Source organism: Tympanuchus pallidicinctus, unplaced genomic scaffold (genome assembly GCF_026119805.1).
Source record: "Tympanuchus pallidicinctus isolate F22 unplaced genomic scaffold, pur_lepc_1.0 scaffold14, whole genome shotgun sequence".
Classification (NCBI taxonomy): Eukaryota; Metazoa; Chordata; class Aves; order Galliformes; family Phasianidae; genus Tympanuchus; species Tympanuchus pallidicinctus.
The window spans coordinates 16,135,219-16,156,448 of NW_026294659.1; the positions used below are offsets into that span (position 1 = coordinate 16,135,219).

The window sequence follows — 21,230 nt, forward strand, 5'->3', positions numbered from 1 at the left end:
GTGGAGGGTAAGTTTGGCATATTTTTTTGAGAGAAAACAGATATGCTCTCATCATTGTGAGGACACCAGATGTGCTGTTACAAGTTTAATCTCATTTTAACACTGCACTGCAAGCTCTCTGTGGAACGGTCTATGTCTTACTATGAATTTCATGAGACTTCATGCAGCTGTGCCCTGGTTGAAACGCATCCCCACTGCCACTGTGGTAGAATAATAATGAAGAATCATCGCACTCTTTCTAGAGACGTAAAAGCGCTGATTACTGTAGGCTCTGTGGCTGTTATGCTGGTGTGAAGTCCATGTCTTCAATAAGCAAGATGGTCTGTTTAAATGAACCTAAACTCAGGCCAATTATTTTGAAGATCTCTCAAACAGAAGTAGAGAGTATATTTTGCAGGATTTCAGTTCTGGTCAGTCTCAGTAGGAGAAAAAAGGTGTTGTCTGTAGTATCACTATGTTTAGTGAGAACGGTTACTCTAAGGTAACGCTTCAAGCACTGACCCTCCACATAAACTGGCAGACCCATAAGTGGATGTTCTTCCAGGTATTTCTTGTGGAAGAGCTTATAAACAAAGTACGTGCTTGAGTGCTCAACTGCTATAGGACCTACATCAATAAATTGAAACAAATTGACAGACAGAAGTGAACGCCCAATGATGAGGGCCTGGCACTACAGGGAGTTCAAATCCTTTCTAGGGGGAAAACAACTTGTAAGATATCCAGATACAAGAACAAGCTTTATCAAGATTTAAATTTTCCTTCCTAGGACAAGGCATAAAGGTACAAACTGTTCATCAACTGTGTGATAATACTTGTCTAAAATTAACTGAGAAAGTTGATCTGATTTTATTTCTTGAGAGCATTATCAGGATTTGGCTCAGACCACAGTTCCTTAAAGTACCCTCAGCTCTCAGTGATTTGACTGGCCTCAGTAAGACAGATTTTCTTATGTATTACCATAGAATGTAGAATCATAGAATCATTTGGGTTGGAGGAGACCTTAAAGATCACCTAGTTCCAATCCCTCAGCCTTCATGTTGCTTTGACTACATTGCTCAAAACTCCATCCAACCTTGCCTTGAACACCTACAGGTATGAGGCAGCAACAGTTTCTCTGGGCAGCCTGTGCCACCTCACCACCCTGACAATGAAGAATTTCTTGTTTACATCCAGTCTACATCTACCTTCTTTCATTTTAAAGCCATTGCCTCTCAGCTTACCATTACACTCCCTGATAGAGTCCTTCTCCAGCTTTCCTTTAGGCCCCCTTAGGTACTGGAAGGGTGCTATATGGTCTCCCTGAAGCCTTCTATTTTCTGGGCTGAACAACTTCAGCTCTCTCAGTCTCACTTCACAAGAAAGGTGCTTCAGTTCTCTGACCATCCTCCTCTGGTCCCACTCCAGCAGGTCCAAGCCCTTTTTGTACTGGGGACCCAAGAGAGAGATGCAGATGAAGTCCCCAGGGGAAAAGTAGAGGAAGAGAACCTCTTCACTTCACCTGCTGGCCATGCTTCTTTCTATGCAGCCCAGGAAATGGTTGGCTTTCTGGGCTGTAAATGCCCACCTCAAGCCTCTCAAGGTCCCTATGGATGGCATCCCTTCCCTCCAGTGTGCCAACTTTGTCACACAGCTTGGTGTCATCAGCAAACATGCTAGAGTGTGTTCAATCACACTGTTCATGTTGCCAACAAGAATTTTAAACAGTGCTGGTTCTAACCAACTCCTGAGGCATGTTATTAATCATTGGTCTTCACCTGGACAGTGAACACAACACTTTGAGCACAACCATTCATCCAATTCTTTATCCACTGAGTGGTCCATCCATCAAATTCATGTCTCTCCAATTTAGAGACAAGAATGTCATGTGGGACAGTGTCAAACACTTTGCATGTATCTGGGTAAATGACCTCAGTTGCTCTCATCCACTAGTGTTGTAACCCCATTGCAGAAGGCCACCAAATTTTTCAGGCACAGTTTAGCCTTACTGATGCATGGTGGCTGTCACCTCCTCATTTTCCATGTGTCTTAATAGAGTTTCCAGGTTCTGCTCTATAATCCTAACAGGCACAGAGGAGAGACTGACTTCTCTGCACTTCTCCAGGGCCTTCCTTTTTTCCCCTTCTTCAGAATTGCAGTTGGTGGCAACTCCACTAAACTGCCACAGCTTCTAAAAATATGATGGATAGTTGCTAAAAGATCATAGAGTGCTAAAAGATCATAAAGTGTTCCAGAATTACTATAATAACATTTTGGATATGTGGCTTAAAGCAAGTATGGGGCTGGTAAGGCTGCACCTCAAGTACTGAGCTCAGTTTGAGGGCCCTCGCTACAAGACAGACATTGAGGCCGTGGAATGCGTCCAGAGAAGTGTAATGAAGCTGTGAAGGGTCTGGAGCCCAAGTATGATAGGGAAAAGCAAAGGGAACTGGAGTTGCTCAGTCTGGAGAAAAGGAGGCTCAGGAGAGACCTCATTGCTCTCTACAGCCACCTGAATAGAGGCTCTGGAGAGATAGGGGTCAGCTTCTTCTCTGAGGTAACAGCGACAGGGCAAGAGGTGATGGACTCAAGCTGTAATAGGAAACGTTCAGGTTGGGTATTAGGAACAATTTCTTCTCAGCAAGAGCAGTGAGGCAGTGGCACAGGCTGCCCAGGGAGGTGGTGCAGTCACCGTCCCTGAGGTGTTCAGGAGCCGTGTGGATGTGGCACTGAGGGACGTGGGCAGCGGGCGTGGGGGGGTGGGCTGGTGGTTGGACTGGGTGAACTTAGTGGTCTTTTCCAACCTTAATTATTCTGTGATTCTATCCAACCTGGTCTTGAGCACCTCCAGGGATGGGGCACCACAGCTTCTCTAGACAGCTGCGCTAGCACCTCATTGTCCTCTCAGTGAAAAAATTTCCCTCTGACATCTAAATTAAATCTCCCATAGCTAATAAGCTGCAGAGAGCTGAAGGAGCTCCATTCCAGCATCCAGAATAAAGCATAATGATGACACTGACTTACTTCTGATGGGATGCTAGACAATCTCTCTTATTCAGACCGCATTTCCTGAAGGGCGCTGCTCTAATTCCCTGTTTTTGACATCGCTAAAGCGGGCGCTAATTTTCCAATCTGTAGCAACAGCAACATCTAGCGTCTGGAGCCTGCCCTGCATGCTTGCAGCACGCTTGCCGTTAGCGCAACGCAGTTCGTCCAGCAGTTCAGCAGCACACGGGACCCGAGCGAGCAGCTCAAGGTCGAGCAGAGGACGCTGGCACAGGTGGAGCTGAGGGCTGAGCGCCCGCCTGCCCCGCGCTCCACCTGGAGGGCCGTCTCTCTGTGCCCTAGCAGACGCCCAGCGCCTTTATCGGAGGGGGAGACAACAACTCGTTGTATTTCAGGGGTGGTTTCACCCTGTTAGAGGACAGAAATATCCTCGAGGGGCGTGCAGCCAACATCTCCTTTTGGAGAATGTATACGAAACGGCTGAGGGCCGGGACGCGCTGTTATACCGACTGCAAGAGGCGGGAAAGCTTTCTGGGGCCTAACGGGCCTATTGCGGCTCCTCTCCTCTGCGGGAAGCCCCGCCCACGCCGGAGAACTACGCGTCCCAGCATGCCCCGCGTGGCGGGAGGGGGCGGGGCCTACAGCTGCGCCTGCCTCCCGCCGGGCCCGGGCGCAGCGGTGACCTCGAGCGGTGGTGGGAGAAAATGGCGGCGGCGGGGTTCGCCCTGAAGGTGAAATGGGGCCGGGGGGAGAGGGGACACAGCGCGTTGCTGCTGGCCGTCACCTCCTTTCCGACGGGGTTAGACAGCCGCTCTGTGTCCCGCAGGTGCGGCAGCTGAGCACGTCGGCGGCTCGGCCGGTCTCCAAACTGGTGAAGGTGAGCGGGGCCGGGGGGTTTGGGTTTGGGGCCGGCTTCCCGCTCAGAGCCGCGCTCAGGCGCCGTCTGTCCCGCAGCCGCCCATCCAGGTGTACGGGCTGGAGGGCCGCTATGCCACCGCGCTGTATTCCGCCGCCACAAAGCAGAAGAAGCTGGAGCAGGTGGAGAAGGAGCTGAGCCGTGTGTCGGTAAGCTTCCTGGGCGCGTCTCTGGCCTGAGGTCACCCAGGGGCTGCTGTTAGGACTCTCTTGCGTGCTGTGAGACGTGTCAGGCCTGCCTGCCTGCCTGTGCTCTGCACTCTGCCCCTAGTGCTCCTCCGGGGTCTGGTGAGTTGCTTGAAGGAGCAGCGGCTCTAAAAGGAGCATCCTCTCTATGAGCTCCACCTGGAGCTGCCATTTCACTTCCCATCTGCTCTCTTCTGTCCTCTATCCTTGCTCGATGGATGACTTTTTTTGCCTGCATGGGCCTGGGAAACTCGTGACCTTTACAGCGTTACTTGTGTGTTCTCTTAGACTCTTTTGAAGGATCCCAAGCTGTCCAGCATTATTATGAACCCTCACACCAAGGGCACAGTTAAACAAAAAGCTGTAAATGACGTTTTAGCTAAAGAGAAGATGTCCCCTGTTACCACCAACCTGATGAGTGAGTAATCATTTACATTTTGAAAAGCATCTGATGCTGCTTGTGATTAGTTGTTGCTAACCGAATTTGCTTCTAGGGGGTGTGCTAAACCCTTCTGATACATCTGCATCTTCCAGACCTGCTTGCTGAAAATGGTCGCTTGCGCTACACTCCGGGCATTGTTTCTGCTTTTGGGAAGATCATGAGTGCATTCCGAGGAGAAGTGCTGTGCACAGTCACCACTGCACAGGTGGGTTAGGAACAACAGGGTTGAGTTTAATAGGAACGGGCATGAAAGGCAAACTTCTTTAGCTATAGTGTAAGCAGCTTGCTGCATGAGGAATGAAGAAAAATCTCTCCTCTACAAAACACTCCAGTAGTGTTTCAATATACAGAAATTATTGGTTAGCAATTATACATGTTCTTCTTGTTTCAGCTTGACAGGTAACATCTTTTTCTATGTGTGAACCCAGGGACTGATGAAAGTCAACTGGGTCTGTAGATAAAACTGCCTCTGCTTTTATTTTTGTCATTAAGATCATACTGATCAAGTTAGAGCTAACAGACCAGCTCTTAGCTGTAGTGAGGCAGATCGCTGAGGTGAAATCAAAGATAACATCTCTGTATGCTCGATACTATCTGTAGGTAGATAGTAACAGCACAAAGGAGAATGGCTTTAAATTAAAAGAGGAGAGATTTAGATTGGATATCAGGAAGAAATTCTTTCCCCCAGAGGGCAGTGAGGTGCTGGCACAGCTGCCCAGAGAAGCTGTGGTGCCTCATCCCTGGAGGTGCTCAAGGCCAGGTTGGATGGGGCCCTGGGCAGCCTGAGCTGGTGGGGGGCAGCCCTGCCCATAGTAGGGGTTGGAACTCAATGGTCTTGAAGGTCCCTTAAAACTCAGACTGTGAAGCTGTAAACTTCAAGCTGGAGATGTGATTTCTGGCATTTCAGTAGTTTGTGTGGGGATAGATCCATGCTCAGGCCTGGTAATGGGAAGCTTGCCTGCTGTACACATAACATAAATGTGTAGCTTTTGTGCGCTAAAATGAGCTTCCAATGTGGACTGAATAAAAAACCTCATCCATTTGGGCTTGACAGGCTCTTTATAAGCCACAGGCACAGACTGTAACTGATAGCTTTCAGGGGTTCACAAATGCAAAACTTTTTTCTGAGTTTTCCCAAATAATTCGTAAGGGTTGATATAATAATAATTCCTGATGCCTCTTTGATTGATAGCATTTGATTTCTTTTGACTCTCAACTGTTAACCATTAAATAGGAGTTGTTATTGCTAGTAGCGCTAGCAGCAGTATTCTTCTGTGGAGTCTGTTTAATTTCTGTTGCAGTAATATCTGAACAACTCACAGGGAAAGCGAGGGCAGGCTCGTGGTGCCTCCCTCCCTCAGGGATGCAGAGTTCCTCTATGGTGATAGAGAGAGGTGTACTTGGCTGAGCCCACACAGCTGTGTTGGCAGCATCTTGAGTCCCTGTCTCGTGCTTCACATGAAACTGTTTTTTTCTTAAGCTTATAAACTGAACTGTGAGAAGCAACAAATTACTCTCTCCTCATGTAGACTAAATGCTGCTTTGAAATGGATGTGAGGGTCTTGTGTTGAGTGCTTAGTTTAGCAAGTCAGGATTCTTGATGCTTGCTTTCCAAAAATATGAACAACAAGCATTTGCTGGGAATATGTGTGCAGGCAGCACAATACTTCATGAAATTAAAGGAGCACCAAATGCTGCTGTTTCTGTGCTGTTATTCGATTACTGTTATCCAAAAAGGCTGCTTCCTCTGCCTTCCTGGGAGTGTCTTTCTTTAATGGAGTCTGAAGAGAAAATGAAGTGTTCTCATTGTACCCTTTGAATTTTTTACATCCTTCATTTTCATTGTGTTCTGTGCAAATTTTTTCAGCCCTTGGATGATGCCAGCCTTACTGAGCTAAAGAGTGTTCTGAATGGATTCTTGGCTAAAGGAGAGATCTTGAAGCTGGAGACCAAGGTAGGGGTTTTATTTGTAAATACACTTAATGCCAAGCTGTGCTTCTTGTGCTGTCTCTCATCTTTACAAAAAAAATAAATGAAAGAGGAACTATAGGACACCAGTGTATATTCATTTGGTTGAATTCAGTAGCTATATAATATACTTCTGTGTTTTCTTGTACACCTGATGCTTCAATTACTGAAATCTTAACTCTGGAATATAATGGCTGCAAAATTATCTTAAATAAGGGTCTTTTAAATGTTTACACTTTAAAAAAAGAAAAAATACATATTAGGGTAAGAAGTTTTTGCTAATGGAGTTTCTGTTAAACCTTTCTTCTAGACTGATCCCTCCATCCTTGGTGGAATGATCGTCAATATTGGGGAGAAATACGTGGATATGTCGACAAGGTCAAAGATCCAGAAACTGACCAAAATAATGAAAGAGACTGTCTAGTAAGCTGTTCTCTTTGTTCACAGTGAAACCTGTCACATGGAAACAATAAAATCATTCTTCTTGAATAGCTGTTTTAGAGTATTGATTCTAATGTACAGCTGTACAGCTGTGGGAGAAAGATGATGAGGCCTCCAAAAGCTTGCTAGGGAGAGGTTAAGGTGTTTGTATCTTAAAACTACTTCTAAAAACATTCAGCATAGAACACTGATTCACAGCTACCTCATGTTACACTGGTGTTCTAATGGCAAGGCCGTGTGTGCCTGCTTCTGTTTAATGGGATATTGAGGATATTGACCTCAGGGCAGCTGGCCAGATGCAGTAATTATTAGCCAAAAGGAGGGGGCAGATCAGAGAGGGACCTTCTAGTCCTATTATCAAAAATACCAATCTGAACATTCATCTAATGTTTTTGAGACCATATCGCTCTTCCTCAGTGCTTCTCAAGAACATCACAATAGGCTGTTAAAATAAAAAAAGAAAAACAACAGTGTTTATTCTTGCATAATTTCACTTGCACAAATACAGTCTTGTTTGTCTAACAATTTGCACAGACTGAAGTCTGATCTGCACCTTCCACCTCAGTGAATGCAGTCTGGGACGCGGCATAATTCCTCAAACAGGTGAATGCATCATTTTGAAGACTTTTGTTTCATTTGACACTGTCCATAAACAGAATTATTTAATCAAGTGCAGCAGAGGAAGTAACACATTCAGAGCAACCAAAGTACAGTTGAAATTGTCTTACGAGAAACAGTGGCATCCAATTTGTTGTTAGTTATTTGTTATACCAATTAGAAATGTTATATCTGTTAGAAATGCTTTCAAATAAGCCCCTTTCACAGTATGGATGTGTTCCTGTAGGATAGTTAGCTGCAATGTAAATGAACAATACAAGTGAATTACATCTTCTCCGAAAAAAGGAACCATTTCTCCTACCTGTCCAGCTCTTAAGACCTACATATAATGGTTATTTTCTAATGTCTTTGTAATTTTTAAGATCTTACAAATACTACATATAGTACAACACTTCTTTTCTTAAGAAGAAAAGGAAACTAATTGATACCATTCGTTTGGCAACAACAAGTGCACTAAAAAGTCACACCACCATCATGGGGTGGGGATTCCCCAGTTCTAAGTATTGACACTGAAAAAATACTACGGCCATCTTTTCTGAATGATGTATCAACACTGAATAAAAAGTACTCCATGAATAAGTCTGTAAAGGCTGTTGGAATCTAAACTATTTTGGCAAAGTGAGGACTGGAATAAGGTATTCTGCAAAAGCTGGGGGTTAGCCTGGTGAAAAGCTTTAAGCCTTTACGAATCGTCACCCAAATAGGAATTGCTTCAACCCAACTCGGGCACTTCGCACTGCCGAAAGCTGTGCACTCTCACTCGTCTTTCCATATGCTCCTCACAGAGTGACTTGCTCTTGACATACTGTGTGATCAGCATTCCGACTGGTGCCAGGAGAGCTCCATGATCCTGTGCCCAACCTTCTCCCTTACTCCTGATAAGTACAGATTCCACCACCAGTCCCATCCCTGTGGAGTAGGCACCATAACAGGGAGGGATTTCACTTCTAGTCCATCACAGGATGGACAATCCATCCCACACTTCCTAAGGGGAGAAGAGCCTGCTGCTCACCAAGCTCTGGTTTCGTCTCTGCCAGTTTTTCCCCTATTTTCCTGCAGCCCAGCCTTCCCCTGTCAGCTCTGCTCACCACGACAGGCGGGAGAGCCTGACAGAAGGGCTCTGAGGAAGCAAAACGCCTTGACTGACACGTCAGGTTGGGATCACAGATCCAGTGCTAAATCTGGGGTTAGCAACACTTTGCAGCTTTACAAGAAGTGCAAGGATTCACTTACAGTCGCAGCAAAACTTTTTTTCTGACAGCTATGTCATGCAACTAGGCTAGTTTAACGTGTTCTTTATTCATTTAAGTTCCGTCCTAAATATATCTGCCTATGTACAGAAAAATAATTTCCCAAGAATGACCTTTATTTTAAAATACGTAAGACAACAAACAAAACTGTGTGCCTATAAACGTTTTCGTTAGATTGACTCCGTATTTGACAACAACAAAGTAGCTATGCTCTTATATTATATATACAAATGATCACATGTATATATATATATATATATCTATATATATATCTATAAATACATCGATATGGATGTAGGACAGGAGTGTTTGGTCTGAACAAATGTGGGGTACGTGTGGAATGTACATAGAGAGCAAACGGCTCGAAGTGAAGGTGAGTTCACCTGTTTCCCCACTGTTCTGCTTTTCAAGGGTTTTGATGCTCAATTGGAATAGTGAAGCAGCACAGTGCAAAAGGAGCAGTATGAAAGCAGACCCCGCTGTTGCAGTGAAAGTCTGGACTTGTCACATCTTCATCTGGAAAATGTATTTAATAATATTACAAAAATGTTGTTATCCACAATGTTCTTCCCCCCCAAACCCAACTCACGTGTAACAAAAAGTGTTTTTTTCTGAAGGGTAAAAATATTCTAGAATGAACATTTAAAAATTTCTGTCATAAAAACTCATGTTGAGAAGATATATAATAATTAGGTGCATCTAGAAAAAGTTCTGCAATGTATGGGTCATATTCCTTAGGGTCAGCCCAGTGACGTGCTCTGTCCCTTGGGGTGCCCACGTCAGACCATCAACTGCACACAGCCTCTCAGGACCTTACAGACCACCTCCCTACAGCACTGATCTTGGGGAAATAGCATTTCCAAAGCTAAGATCAGCTTTATGGTTTTTATTTTACAGTGCTTCCAAATCATTATAACCTGCAAGTATATGACTTATGATTAGCCTGGTAAATACCATAGTGGAGAATCTGGTGGCTATAACCCAATGACCATGCACTTTCAGAAAGACAGGGAAGAAAACAGATCTGCAAAGAACATGAACTCCTTTATCTTAACGTTGACTTGTTGTTTGACGATCTCTTCAGCAACTGCAATCTACCAGTCCTTATACAATTTGAATCAACTTTGTCATGTAGGCTCCTTGAACTCATCCCTGCATCTCCAGCATACCACACGAGCATCCAGCCAGCTTCTAGTATCCTTTGTTCTAGCTGAGACACAAAGGTAATTAACAGCAATGGATCAGAGCCTATGGATCGGAAAGTGGAGTTCGCAGTGCAACCCTGCTGGGAAAGTGTGAGGTGCAGCCCTGGCAGAGGAGAGCTTAACATACCCCAGGCTTAGAACCACAATACCATTAAGGTTGGAAAAGACTTCCAGATCCCCCAGTCCAGCCACCAGCCCACCCCCCCCCGCCCACTGCCCACGTCCCTCAGTGCCACATCCACACGGCTCCTGAACACCTCAGGGACGGTGACTGCACCACCTCCCTGGGCAGCCTGTGCCACTGCAGCACTGCTCTTGCTGAGAAGACATTTCTCCTAATATCCAACCTGAACCTCCCCTAGCACAACTTATCGTATCACGGTTACCTGGAAGAAGAGGCCTTGCCAGTCCCACAACTCCACAACACATGAAGTCCTGGATGGACAAGGGAAATTACAAGGACTGATCGCAAGTTAGAAATCCAGGAGCTGAACCCCAGCCCTTCATCATCATCTCACACATGCATGGCATTCATTGGCATTAACAGGAACTAAACGTTCCCATGCATTGAGGGCAAGCTGGAAATGACAAGCGATGGTGGTTGGGAAGGTGCTCAGTTGTGTTTCCACATAAAAAGATGCAATCTGACGTATCGATGATGGGGTCACAGTCCAAGAGGAGCCCCCACAGCTACCTGGCAACCACTTCCAACAGCAATTGAATCTCAGAGGAAAACGCAGCAACTTGAGGCTTCTTCTGGAAACCTGGACTGGATCTCTGCATCACATCCATAGTATTTTTTTCCTATTTGTCTACTTATTTTTTGCTGAAATTCATGCTGTGGAAATGATGCCATAAAAAGATGATCCGATTTTCTAAACACTGAAAGGAATTCACTGTATGTCCAGCTAGTGAGTAAAATTAGGACAGCAATAAAAGGTTAGACATGACATTAAATGACATTTAATGTTGCCCATTAATAGATTTTATCACTTTTTTTAATTCTACCACAACAACGTGTATTTTCATATACGTTATATTTAATAAAATGTATTGATATGGAATTAGGAAAACATGGGTTTAGTACTATTTACATATTTTAATCGAAACAATTTTCTTAACAACATTGAAAAATAGAAACTTAAAGTTCTCTTAATCATGTTTTCTGCCAGTTAGTGGTAACCAAATGCATGCCCAGGAAGTTGCACTCCCTCTAAAATGTGATCAGTTGAAAGTTTCTAACTAAAGTGTGTATCTCTGCTTTTCTGTTTCAAAAAATACATAAGTATGTCTGTCATTTCTGATACAAAATTCTACACTATCTTCAATAAATAAATAATAAAGCGATTCTGAAAAGTATGAAATGTAAACTTTGTCGTCCCTCCAACATACATTTTTTCCCATTGCTTGAAACATTACAGTGGTCTCATAGGAAATTATAATACACAGACACTTCCCAGCACAGTTTACACTTATTACCATACTGTTTCTACCTATCCGTTATGAATATATCCTAATTTCCTAATGGAAATCAATAAGAATTGTAGTGCTAGAGAACACCATCTATACAGGGAAGGTGGAAACCAGTACTGAAAGGACATGCAAAGAACATCAAAACCTAACAACAGGCTCCACGAGAACATTCACATGCTAATGGAACAGGCTGACACCTCCCATTCAGAATTAAAGTCATTACAAAAATACCAGTGTATGCATGATAGGTAATGAACGAAATGATTCCAGGCAGAACAAAGATGAATTTTACTCTTAGGGGTCTGTCACATCCGGTCTTAGCAAAGCACTCAGTTGTGTACTTAAGGGAAATGCAACCTATGTGTGCACTTAGGGACAGATGGTTTGCCAAACGTGGGAAGTTTGCTGGACGTTGGCCTGTATGTGTGCTACGTGTTGAGTTTAACGCATATATAACCTTTTGTGTTCCCCAAGATGAAAAAGACATTACCCTCGGGTTACCCACTCCATACAATCACAAACACTTCATTCTGTTCACGTCTACCATCTTTGCCACCAACTTTGTGACCAGCCTGGTTTGCAGCAAACACTGCTGTGAGTGACAATGTGCTACTGCCCTGAATTCAGCAACACGATGTCAAATGCAGTCAGGCACAGTACAGTTTAATAACTGGTCACTGATTGCTTTGCAAACTAGACTCTGCGGGGTAGAAATGAGCTTCCTGAGCTAGAGCCATCATTGCTTTCCTTCCTCACTGCAGGTGACGGAACATCCATCTGCATTCACACAACTGAGCAGCAGCAGTAAAACAGTATTGAAGTGGTACAGCACAACATTCAGCAGGGCTCTATATTCCGTCCTTCACTCACTGTTCAAACACTTCTTCCGAAGGTACTGAGTGGGTGGACTCTTCTGGAGTGTAACTCATCTCTGTGCACAAGGCCTGCACGTAATTTATTCTGGGGGCAATGTGAGTCATGAAGTGGTATGTTAATAGAATCTTCTCTGTTTATAGATATAGACTATTTATTTTCTAAATATTTTCAGTATCGCCATGAAGATCTCCAGAGATCTTCTTACTGCATAACTGCTTGTTCCATTCACAAAACATTTACACGCCACTTTGCTGAGCAATAGGCACAGAATTCCTTATGGGGGAAAACCCTGCAGAAAGCCACCAAACATACCAACATTGCCTTCTTCATGTAAATTAACGAGTAGAGTAACTGGAGCAAGCACGGGGACCTATGTGGTGTGCCAGCCTTTCAGGCTGCAGCACAACGAACAGCCAGGTTACTTCATAAACCCAGGAAACTAACATCAGGTTCCACATAGAGAAATTGAGGGAGATTTCCTCACTAAACTGGGACTCGTTTTTCAGTGAGAATTATCAAGGCACAAAGATGCTCCTGTTTGCTTTGATAACCCTCTTGTGTGTGAAGGGCAAGCAGTAGTTTCGTATCAAACCAATAAGGGTTTTGTGACAGCTTCTGCAGATACCTATATTGCAGTGAACTCAGACCAAAAAAAAAAACCCAAAACATTGGTCCCTTTCCTTCTAAGGCTCATCAAACAATTGCAGGTCCAGTCGGACGACTATCTCTCCTGTTGGGACTTCATGGAGAAGGAGACACTTTGTAACTGGTCCCTTTGAACCCTGATCCTTCTTAATGTCTGCCACACGGATCTCTGTTCTGCCCAAAAAGTCTGAAATGCAAAAAGACAGCATGCTTAGAAATGAACCGTTTTCTGTTGCAATAAAAAGCTAAATTGCAGTAGGAGCTAAGTTTCCATTTACATACAACAAAAGGAGAAAACAAACCCTTGGTCCAATTATATTTTTGCAGTTGAAGGACAAATGCTGCCTGTCTGCACAGAAGAGACTTTCTTCTGGACCAGTGGCAGCATTTAAAAATAAATGATGCCGAAGGCAGAAAAAAATCCACCATGTACTTCACAGATGCTCTGCTTAAGTAGCTTACTTATTTTATGATGTGTTAGAAAAAAAGCCAAAGGCCAGTGCCCAGCCTGAACTGGGCGAGTAGCTCTCGGGAGATGATAGAGCAAGGGTGGATCACAACAGCGACACGGTCACTGGGGCAAATGGTACTGGCCACATGAATGACAGTCCTGCCCAAATATTCCTGGGAGACATTACTCCAAAAGACATAATTCAGTGCTCAGTATGTCTACTGCAATTATGAAATTAAAATGGCTTGGGAAGCTTGAGTTCATTTCTGCTACTGCCTGTTACAGGAACCTGACGACATTTCTTTTCCTCCTCCATTAATTTGTCCATTTGCAAAACACATCCAGAGTTTCACGTAAAGACTTAGCAGAATTACAAACTGCACTTCAGTTACTGTCAAACCACACAAGAAAGGAAACCCAAAAACCCAGAGAGAGCGCAATTCTTTTTGAGCCAACACAAGCATGGGAGTGAGAGTGCGTCGGGTCTCAAACACACAAAGGGTTCAGTATTTACCTCAGCGGGAGTGCACCTCTTCAAAATGGCAGGTCTGAAACTACCCTTGGAAGGGTGGCTGCCCCTTACTTACCATCTGGGGAGAACTGGTCCCTCTCAAACACCGTGATGCAGAGTACGTCCTGCTCGAGGTCTTTGATAAAGAACTGGCAGTTGGAGTTCCACTTCGGATTGAGGGTGTCCTGCATTGTCTTGGTGATGTGGCACTGAGAGCCCATCGTCACCTCACAGTATGGATTACTCTTTCCTGGGAATTAGGAAACAAACAGAAAAATGTAATCATGTTTTCAAGTGTGTGTCTGAATACCCTCTTCAACTTGCAGCCAACAGACCAGGTAAAGACAGTGGCTTTGCTGTCCTTTCAGTAAGTATGGACACAATTCTGCAAGGTGCTGAGCACTTTCCACTCTTCATTAAGGAATTTGTGGCTTATGATCTCTTATGAAATAGTTTGTGTGGTAAAAGCCATTTGTATGACCCAAATGATAAAGTGCAAGACAACTGCATGACTGCTACTGAAAAGCACAGAACCACCTTTGTGCTTTTTAAGTTCATTAAAACAGCTTTGTTAAACAAAAATATACTGACAGAACATCTAAGATGGTCAAATAGGAATGTCTCCTTCATACAGCATATTATGAAATCACAAGGCACTTACCATGGGATCTGCAAGGTTTTAGTTCAATGCCTTCAACAATATTCACCATCAACCTCCCAATGCCCGTTGCTCTTTGTGAGCGAACTGTGGTGAAACAGAAGAGGAGAGACAGAAGTCTTTAATATATTTCCTGGCCCAGGGACTTCCCCAAGGAGGATGAGAACCCCTGCACCCCATGCTGTACCTAAGTAGGCCTTTTCCCTCTTCTTCTTTTCAGTCTCTATGTAAAGTTCCGAAGCAGCTTTAATTTTCTGAACCCATGCAGTCCTTCAGAGGGAAAGGAGAAAAAGGTTGCAAAATATCATTTCCACTTTTACTCCCTGCTGTACTGCAAATAACAGTAAAGCCGGCCCTCCTTCCCAACCTCTTTCAGCCTAAGGCCCTCACCCCACCACAGGCTCTGCTACGCTGAAGCTGTCTGCTTGGAAGAGATCTTGCTGGAATTCATAGTGCCTGCAGAAACGTAATCATTCCAGCCTAGCAGATCCCATCACACAACGGAAGCTCAAGAGAACTATGAGCAGGCAGGGAGCAAAGATGTTTTATAACTTTTTATGCATTGGAATTTTTCCAGATAACGCATTCTCAAGCTGGCATAATACTATCTATGCAATGTGTTTGGGGGACTTTTTGCTGATTTTTCAGCTTCCATTTTTTAACAAAAGTTATTTTTCAAGATCTTACAAATCTGCAGACCAATCTTTTCAATATAAGTCCATGCAATCCCATCTTTGTAAGCTTGCCAGAGACACAAATCACTAGCTGAAGTTGTCACTCTTCTGACTTACTCATTAAAAATGGAACCAGATTAAAACTGAGTTTTGTTGGCAGGGTTTTGCTTCAGGTTTTAATCTGACTTGTTCCTGAATCCCATTCAACATACAGACATGCAGATGCTTGCACTGGCATAGAAAACTGATGGACATTAACAGAACAAGATCGGCCTGAATCTTTTAGCTTCTTCAAACTACCACAAAATGGAATCATCAGCCCTCCTAGTGATCTCACCATTGGTATTACTGAAATTCAGGAAGCATTATTCTTTCTCCATTCTTTACATGTACTGAGTATCACCTTATTCTCAAGCACAAGGATATGTAATATTAACTGCTTGGACACTGCTATGCATGTGTACATCAAATACATTTGCACCAGACCTTTAAAACTCAGTACTAATGTGGCCTGTGCAGGTACTTACCTTTCATTAATGCTTTCAGCCCGGAGTGTATAGACTCTGTCAATGTGGGAGATATGGAAAATGGGCTCATCTCCAGAAGGGTCTGTGGGTAATTTTACTAGTACTTCATTTAGAAAAATGGGCTGGAAAACATTAGGCAAAGCAAGCGTTCTATTGCACAGTATCTAAACAGAGGCATGCAAGATAGAGCAATTCAGAACAGATTTCATTTGTGCCCACTATTGCTTCTCCCCTTCAGCTGGCCTCCCATCTGTCTTAAAATATGTCATTTTAAAAAATGTTCTTATTATTAAGGTGTGTTCACAGTCTGGAACATTTCTCCTCAACTGAGAAAACAGCTTTATGAAGTTTAGCAATCTCTCCTTTCTCACAGGGAACAGCAAATACTGCTCTCTGCATCATTCCTTGTTATGTGACCTCTGTTGAAGAGGTTGTTTTGGCCAAATTTCAAAAGCATCTTCCCTTACCTAGCAGACTACCAGCTTGCTCAACATTGGTCCCTGGAATCCCCAATATATGCCAAAGCTTTCAACATTCTTCTATATAAAATCCCACACGTACAGTATGTGGGTGCTGCCTCCTGAACTTCTGCTAGTATGTAACTATCCAAGCCACCATTTAAGAATGGTACTTACAGTTTTGTACATTTTGTACTGCAGATTAGACTTGGGGCTGAAGACCTTGTCTGTGCCAGAAGAGCCAAGAGGTTTTATGATCTGAGTCAAGAGGAGGAAATCGTTGAACAGAAAGCCATACAGTTCCTTGTTACTCTTGGCTTTATAGAGCTTCCCACTGTGCAGAAACTTGCGTGGTCCCAAGCAGTTTGTAACAGAATTAAATACGAGTTGCTGCGAAAAGTAGAAGAAGAAGAACAACGCACTGTATAAAGTAAAACAATCGAGGTTCCCCTGAAAGAGATCAAATACAGTTTTGAGTCCTGACATTAGTTTTACTTTGTGTCACAGGGATGATGAGCAATGTCTCTGCCTTGCGCATGACAAGCAGTGCAAGTCATAAAAATGTTATGTGAAATTTAAGGCAACCTATCAGTTGCACAAGGCATGATCTGGGCAGTCAGAGAAAAGCCAGAAGCATTTTTGCCTCCTTTTGAGTTTCTCTACCACATACATGCACCTCTGTGAGCAGAGCCGAGTTGATGATGACTTGTCCTGGATTAGCAGTAGTTACACAAATGACCTCTCCAAACCATGAGCTTCCTTAATAAGAACAGCATTCATGAATTGTGTCTGAATTTCACTCACTAAAACATAACAAAAGACTTCCAGATGACCTGTCTTTGTGTCCCTGTAATAGCTGGGCTTAGAGGACAGCTGCTGACCAGTGGCTGGAACCAGAAAGATGCAAGACTCATCTGGAGGTTACAAGGTCTGTAGAGGCTTACTAGCCCTTTCATTCTTAAGTTCATTTCCATTGGTCAGGATGGTGTGGGCTCTGGCATCCTTGCTAGCCAGGCAGGTAGATCTGGAGTAGCTCCTTCTACAGGTTAGAAACATCTCAGCCAGAAAACTACTGGGGGAAGGCCTGGTCATTGCTTGCCACAGATTTAAGGTCTTAGTGGCATTAACTTGTCAGCAAGCAGTCAGTTGGCCATTCAGGTAATATTACTGATGTTCCAAGGTTAGACATCATGTACAAAAGACAAAAGCAGCCATCTCCATTCAAGCACTAGTTTTAAGACAGCCAAACGCAACTCTGGCCCTTCTGAACTTGTCAGAATTGTCTTTCCCCCAAAATAGATTTTTAAGATGAAATGCAACATTGTCCAGTTTATAAATCAAACAGTGCTTATTATTTGTTTATCTTGAACTGAAAACTCAGTACACACTTTAAAAATCACATTGTGATCTGTCTGCCACTAGTATCTTCGCCACTATAGAGAGGTCATCAATGCCCACCTCTGCCCATCTCTGCCCGCCACAAATATTCTATTTTCAGCAGAGAGGCTTAACATGTTATCTTGAAATATAACATGCATTAGTAGGCAGTGATTCTCTCTGTCAAGTCTTGAGAGGGACTTGATCTGTATCCTCACATTTTCAGAATGTAAACAAAGTTTTGTTACAAAAAAAGCAGATACTGTGATGACTTTTAAAGCACTCCAAGACAGTCAAATATTGCTTCAGGATGAGATACAGTACAATAATTCTTGCAAAGAGCCACGAAACTGAAGAGTTGTAGTTGAAAACTGCAGCACTTAATCTGGCACTAGTCCAGAGGCAGGAAACAAAAGCAACATTTATCATGTAGAAGACAATAATACAAGCAGCAAAAAGGATTACGTGCATAAATGAAAGGGAGCCAAAGAAAGATAAAAGCGAATGATTTAAGATTATATGACATGATTACAACATTTTCCCTTGATGCAGAGCCAAAAGTGAGCCATGGTTTCTTCCCAAACAGTGAAGTGTGCCCATTACTCTAGACAGCATGTTGTTTACCTCAGAGAGGCCTTCGCACTGAACATGAGCCTGGATCCACTCCAGCCTATCTGAATTTTCTTTCTCTCGCACTCCTTCATTTACTTGAGAACATAATTCTTCTGCTTTTTCAAGAGCATGCTTCAAGTGACTGTGGTCAGGATGGTTTTCAGGAGTGTTTTCTATTATCTACAGGCAAATAAAATACGTTAGCTTTTTCTATTACCTGCATTTAAAATATATTCATCTTGAGAACCCTAAATTTCTGTTTTATTTCTTTATTTTCATCAGAGCTGGTCAGAAGCTTCCACATTTCTCTTCCTGCTTGACAAATGTGAAAAATAAGAGACAAACTCACAGTCGGTAGGTGAACAGCTGTCTGCAGAGCCATTACATCAGAGCACTACTCACTCTTCTGACGTAAGCATGCAAATTCCAGCCATAAACAGAAACATAGCTGATTATGGAATCTCTTAAACGACAACATCCAATTTGTAGCTGGATTAATTCCTATGAAAGTCTGGGGTCAATTTCAACAGTACTATTCAAGATGGTAAGTGTTAGGCAACATATAAAAGTTAGGAAAGTGTTGTAAGTTATCCAGTAATGTAAGCTGCAATGATTTGGCATTCAGGATTGTATACTGAATGCCATTTTTGAGACTATAAGGAAGGAATGATACCAAGGCAAAAAGGCAAAGATGAGCATAAGATGAACCCAATACTTCCATTTTCTGAATTTCAAACTTTTCATTCAGCTTTTATTGCCTTCTGGTTCTCTGTGCAAGTAAGTTTCACCCCTATTTCTAGTGGAAATCCAAAGACATTTTGTTGAAGGAAAATGAATTACTGCATTTGCTCTAGTGTGGTAAAATGTAAAAAGGCAGCCCACTTTCCCTAGCATATCAGACATCTAATAGTGACAATGTAGGGAAACTATTCTTTAATTAAGCTACAAGCAAAGCAGCATCAAAAACATCATCTTTGCAAAAGAACATACATTTTTAATTATTAGTGGGTATCTTGTTACCCGTTGCATAGGCTTTAGTAGAAAACTTGATAGTGGCATTCCTTTACAGCGAGGATCCATTGCTAACCTCTGAAACATTAGAGAGGTAAAATGGTGTTAGTCAATTTGCTTAAAATCCAGCAAAATAAGGAAAAGGTAAGGCAACAAATGAACATAAGGCCTCAACTAAATCCATTAGGTCACAAACAAGATCAATGCATTAGAATTTCTTGTACAATGCATTCTTCACCTAACTTGTCAGCACAAACAAAAAGCATCTTCTCACCATTATTTGTCCAGCTCTCAGCATGTTACTGCATAACCAGTGCTAAAGTAATTATTTTACAGCCATACAGCTCACTGAATAAAGGTATGCCTTTAACAAAAAAAGTATTTCTTCAGTGAGTGCTTAAGTCTCTTCATTCTTAAGACCCTTCATTCTAATTCAACATACAGCACTATTTCAGACAATGTTTTGGAAATTTGCAATGCAGTTTATGGTGTACAAAATACACAGTGAATGCTCTTCCCTTACTTTTACAAACTCCTTGAATTCGGGGACTTCATCTGTTTTCTGCTGAATGAGTGCTGCCCCATTGAGCTGGCAGCTACAGAACCGAATGTATGGCTGCATGTGTGGCAGCTGAGCTGTCAGGATGTCGCCAATCATTTTCACTGGCATCTTCTCTCCAGACATCTTCTTACGCACACGCAAGGCCCTAAACACAAAAAGGTCATGAGTGTTGGATAAGTCAGCAGACCTCTAAATAAGGATTCGTGATCTATGAAATAAGTAGGTTGATTGTTATTCATTACTGAAATGAACAGACCTCTGAATAATAAACAGATCAGCCACAGGACTTATTGCACATTATTAGAACATAATAATCAAGACTGCACCCTCAGCCAACTGAAGTTTTCCCTCTTGTGATCACCAATTTATTATTTGACATTAACTTAATGCAATGCCAGATCAGATACAACGTAGGAAGGAATATCATTACTCTTACTATTAGAAAGTATATAGACAAGCTCTTGAACAAGGGATGAAAACCCTACCACCACCTTGGGCCCAAAGCTATTTCTAGCTTTTACCCTGGTTTCCTAAGGAAGGGCATTTTATTGTCATCTGCTGTTTTATTACCAATATGTGTCATGTTATCAACATATATGTCTCTGCCCTATCACTGTCATAACTTGTTATTTTGTGAGCCATTTTCAAGCACATTACAAAAGCGAAGATATCTCAAAAAATTCCTACACTTTCAATGAGAATTAGCAAATCAGTAGGCAAAAACAAAGGGGTTTTATTAGTACTCTTACTTTTTAAGATGCAGGTGTAAATTGTTACTCATTTTGTCGGGCAAGGGCCAAAAGAAGCAATCTGTTTGTACATGCCTTCAAGGAAGTTCTAATTTATCTTATAGTGTCTCAGGATTGCATAGCTTGACCTCTTTTTCAAAAAAAAGAGGCTTTCCCTCCTGCTGAAATAACAAGGATGGGTGAGAAAAATGAGAGAAGGAAGATGGGATCTGGTGGAGGCCACTGAGAATGAAGGGGGAAATAAGGGTACTTGCACTTTGTGGAGTTTCATGGTAAAGAGTTGGGGTTGCAGTAGTTGGAGACTTTGGTAGGAAGGGTGCAGGGTGCACTGGGCACAAATCCATAGCAAACCAGGCTTTCTTGGGCCAGCTTCTCACAAAACAGCTCATTCAGGTGTTAAAAAGTTTACAATAACTAAAGGAATACACTGGGCAACTCAGAATAACGGTGGCAGTGAACGTTGGTTGTAGTTTGCTTCCCATTCACAGATAATGGGACTGGAAGTCGATAAGGGGCTGTGACAGAGAAAGAGGAAGCAGAGGTATGGAGTGTGGGCAGCCCTGAGAGGCACTATTCTTCAGGAGAAGCTGACCTTGCCTTCTGCTGTGCAGGTAACCTAAGAGCAAACTAAGCACAAAT

General features: G+C 42.9%; 2 protein-coding genes across 7 annotated transcripts in view; one reads left to right on the forward strand and one right to left on the reverse strand.

Moving 5' to 3' along the window:
* Nucleotides 1-3,432: 3,432 nt before the first annotated feature.
* ATP5PO (ATP synthase peripheral stalk subunit OSCP) lies at nt 3,433-6,982 on the forward strand. The gene is given in 8 exon segments (XM_052673872.1): nt 3,433-3,637; nt 3,640-3,713; nt 3,809-3,859; nt 3,937-4,047; nt 4,372-4,501; nt 4,618-4,730; nt 6,393-6,479; nt 6,804-6,982. Coding segments are annotated over 8 exon segments (870 nt in total). The 5' UTR covers nt 3,433-3,447; the 3' UTR covers nt 6,918-6,982.
* A 397-nt stretch (nt 6,983-7,379) lies between these two features.
* Nucleotides 7,380-21,230, reverse strand: part of ITSN1 (intersectin 1) — a 120,934-nt gene continuing 107,083 nt past the window's right edge. For all 6 annotated transcript variants that reach the window (XM_052673855.1, XM_052673854.1, XM_052673858.1 and 3 more), the window contains 9 exons: nt 19,804-19,987; nt 19,260-19,358; nt 18,282-18,449; nt 16,458-16,670; nt 15,823-15,944; nt 14,809-14,891; nt 14,625-14,708; nt 14,040-14,213; nt 7,380-13,188 (listed from right to left, as the gene is read on the reverse strand). In XM_052673855.1, the coding sequence (XP_052529815.1) occupies nt 13,040-13,188; nt 14,040-14,213; nt 14,625-14,708; nt 14,809-14,891; nt 15,823-15,944; nt 16,458-16,670; nt 18,282-18,449; nt 19,260-19,358; nt 19,804-19,987 (1,276 nt within the window). In that variant the 3' untranslated portion in view covers nt 7,380-13,039. The remainder of the gene's footprint in view (nt 13,189-14,039; nt 14,214-14,624; nt 14,709-14,808; nt 14,892-15,822; nt 15,945-16,457; nt 16,671-18,281; nt 18,450-19,259; nt 19,359-19,803; nt 19,988-21,230) is intronic.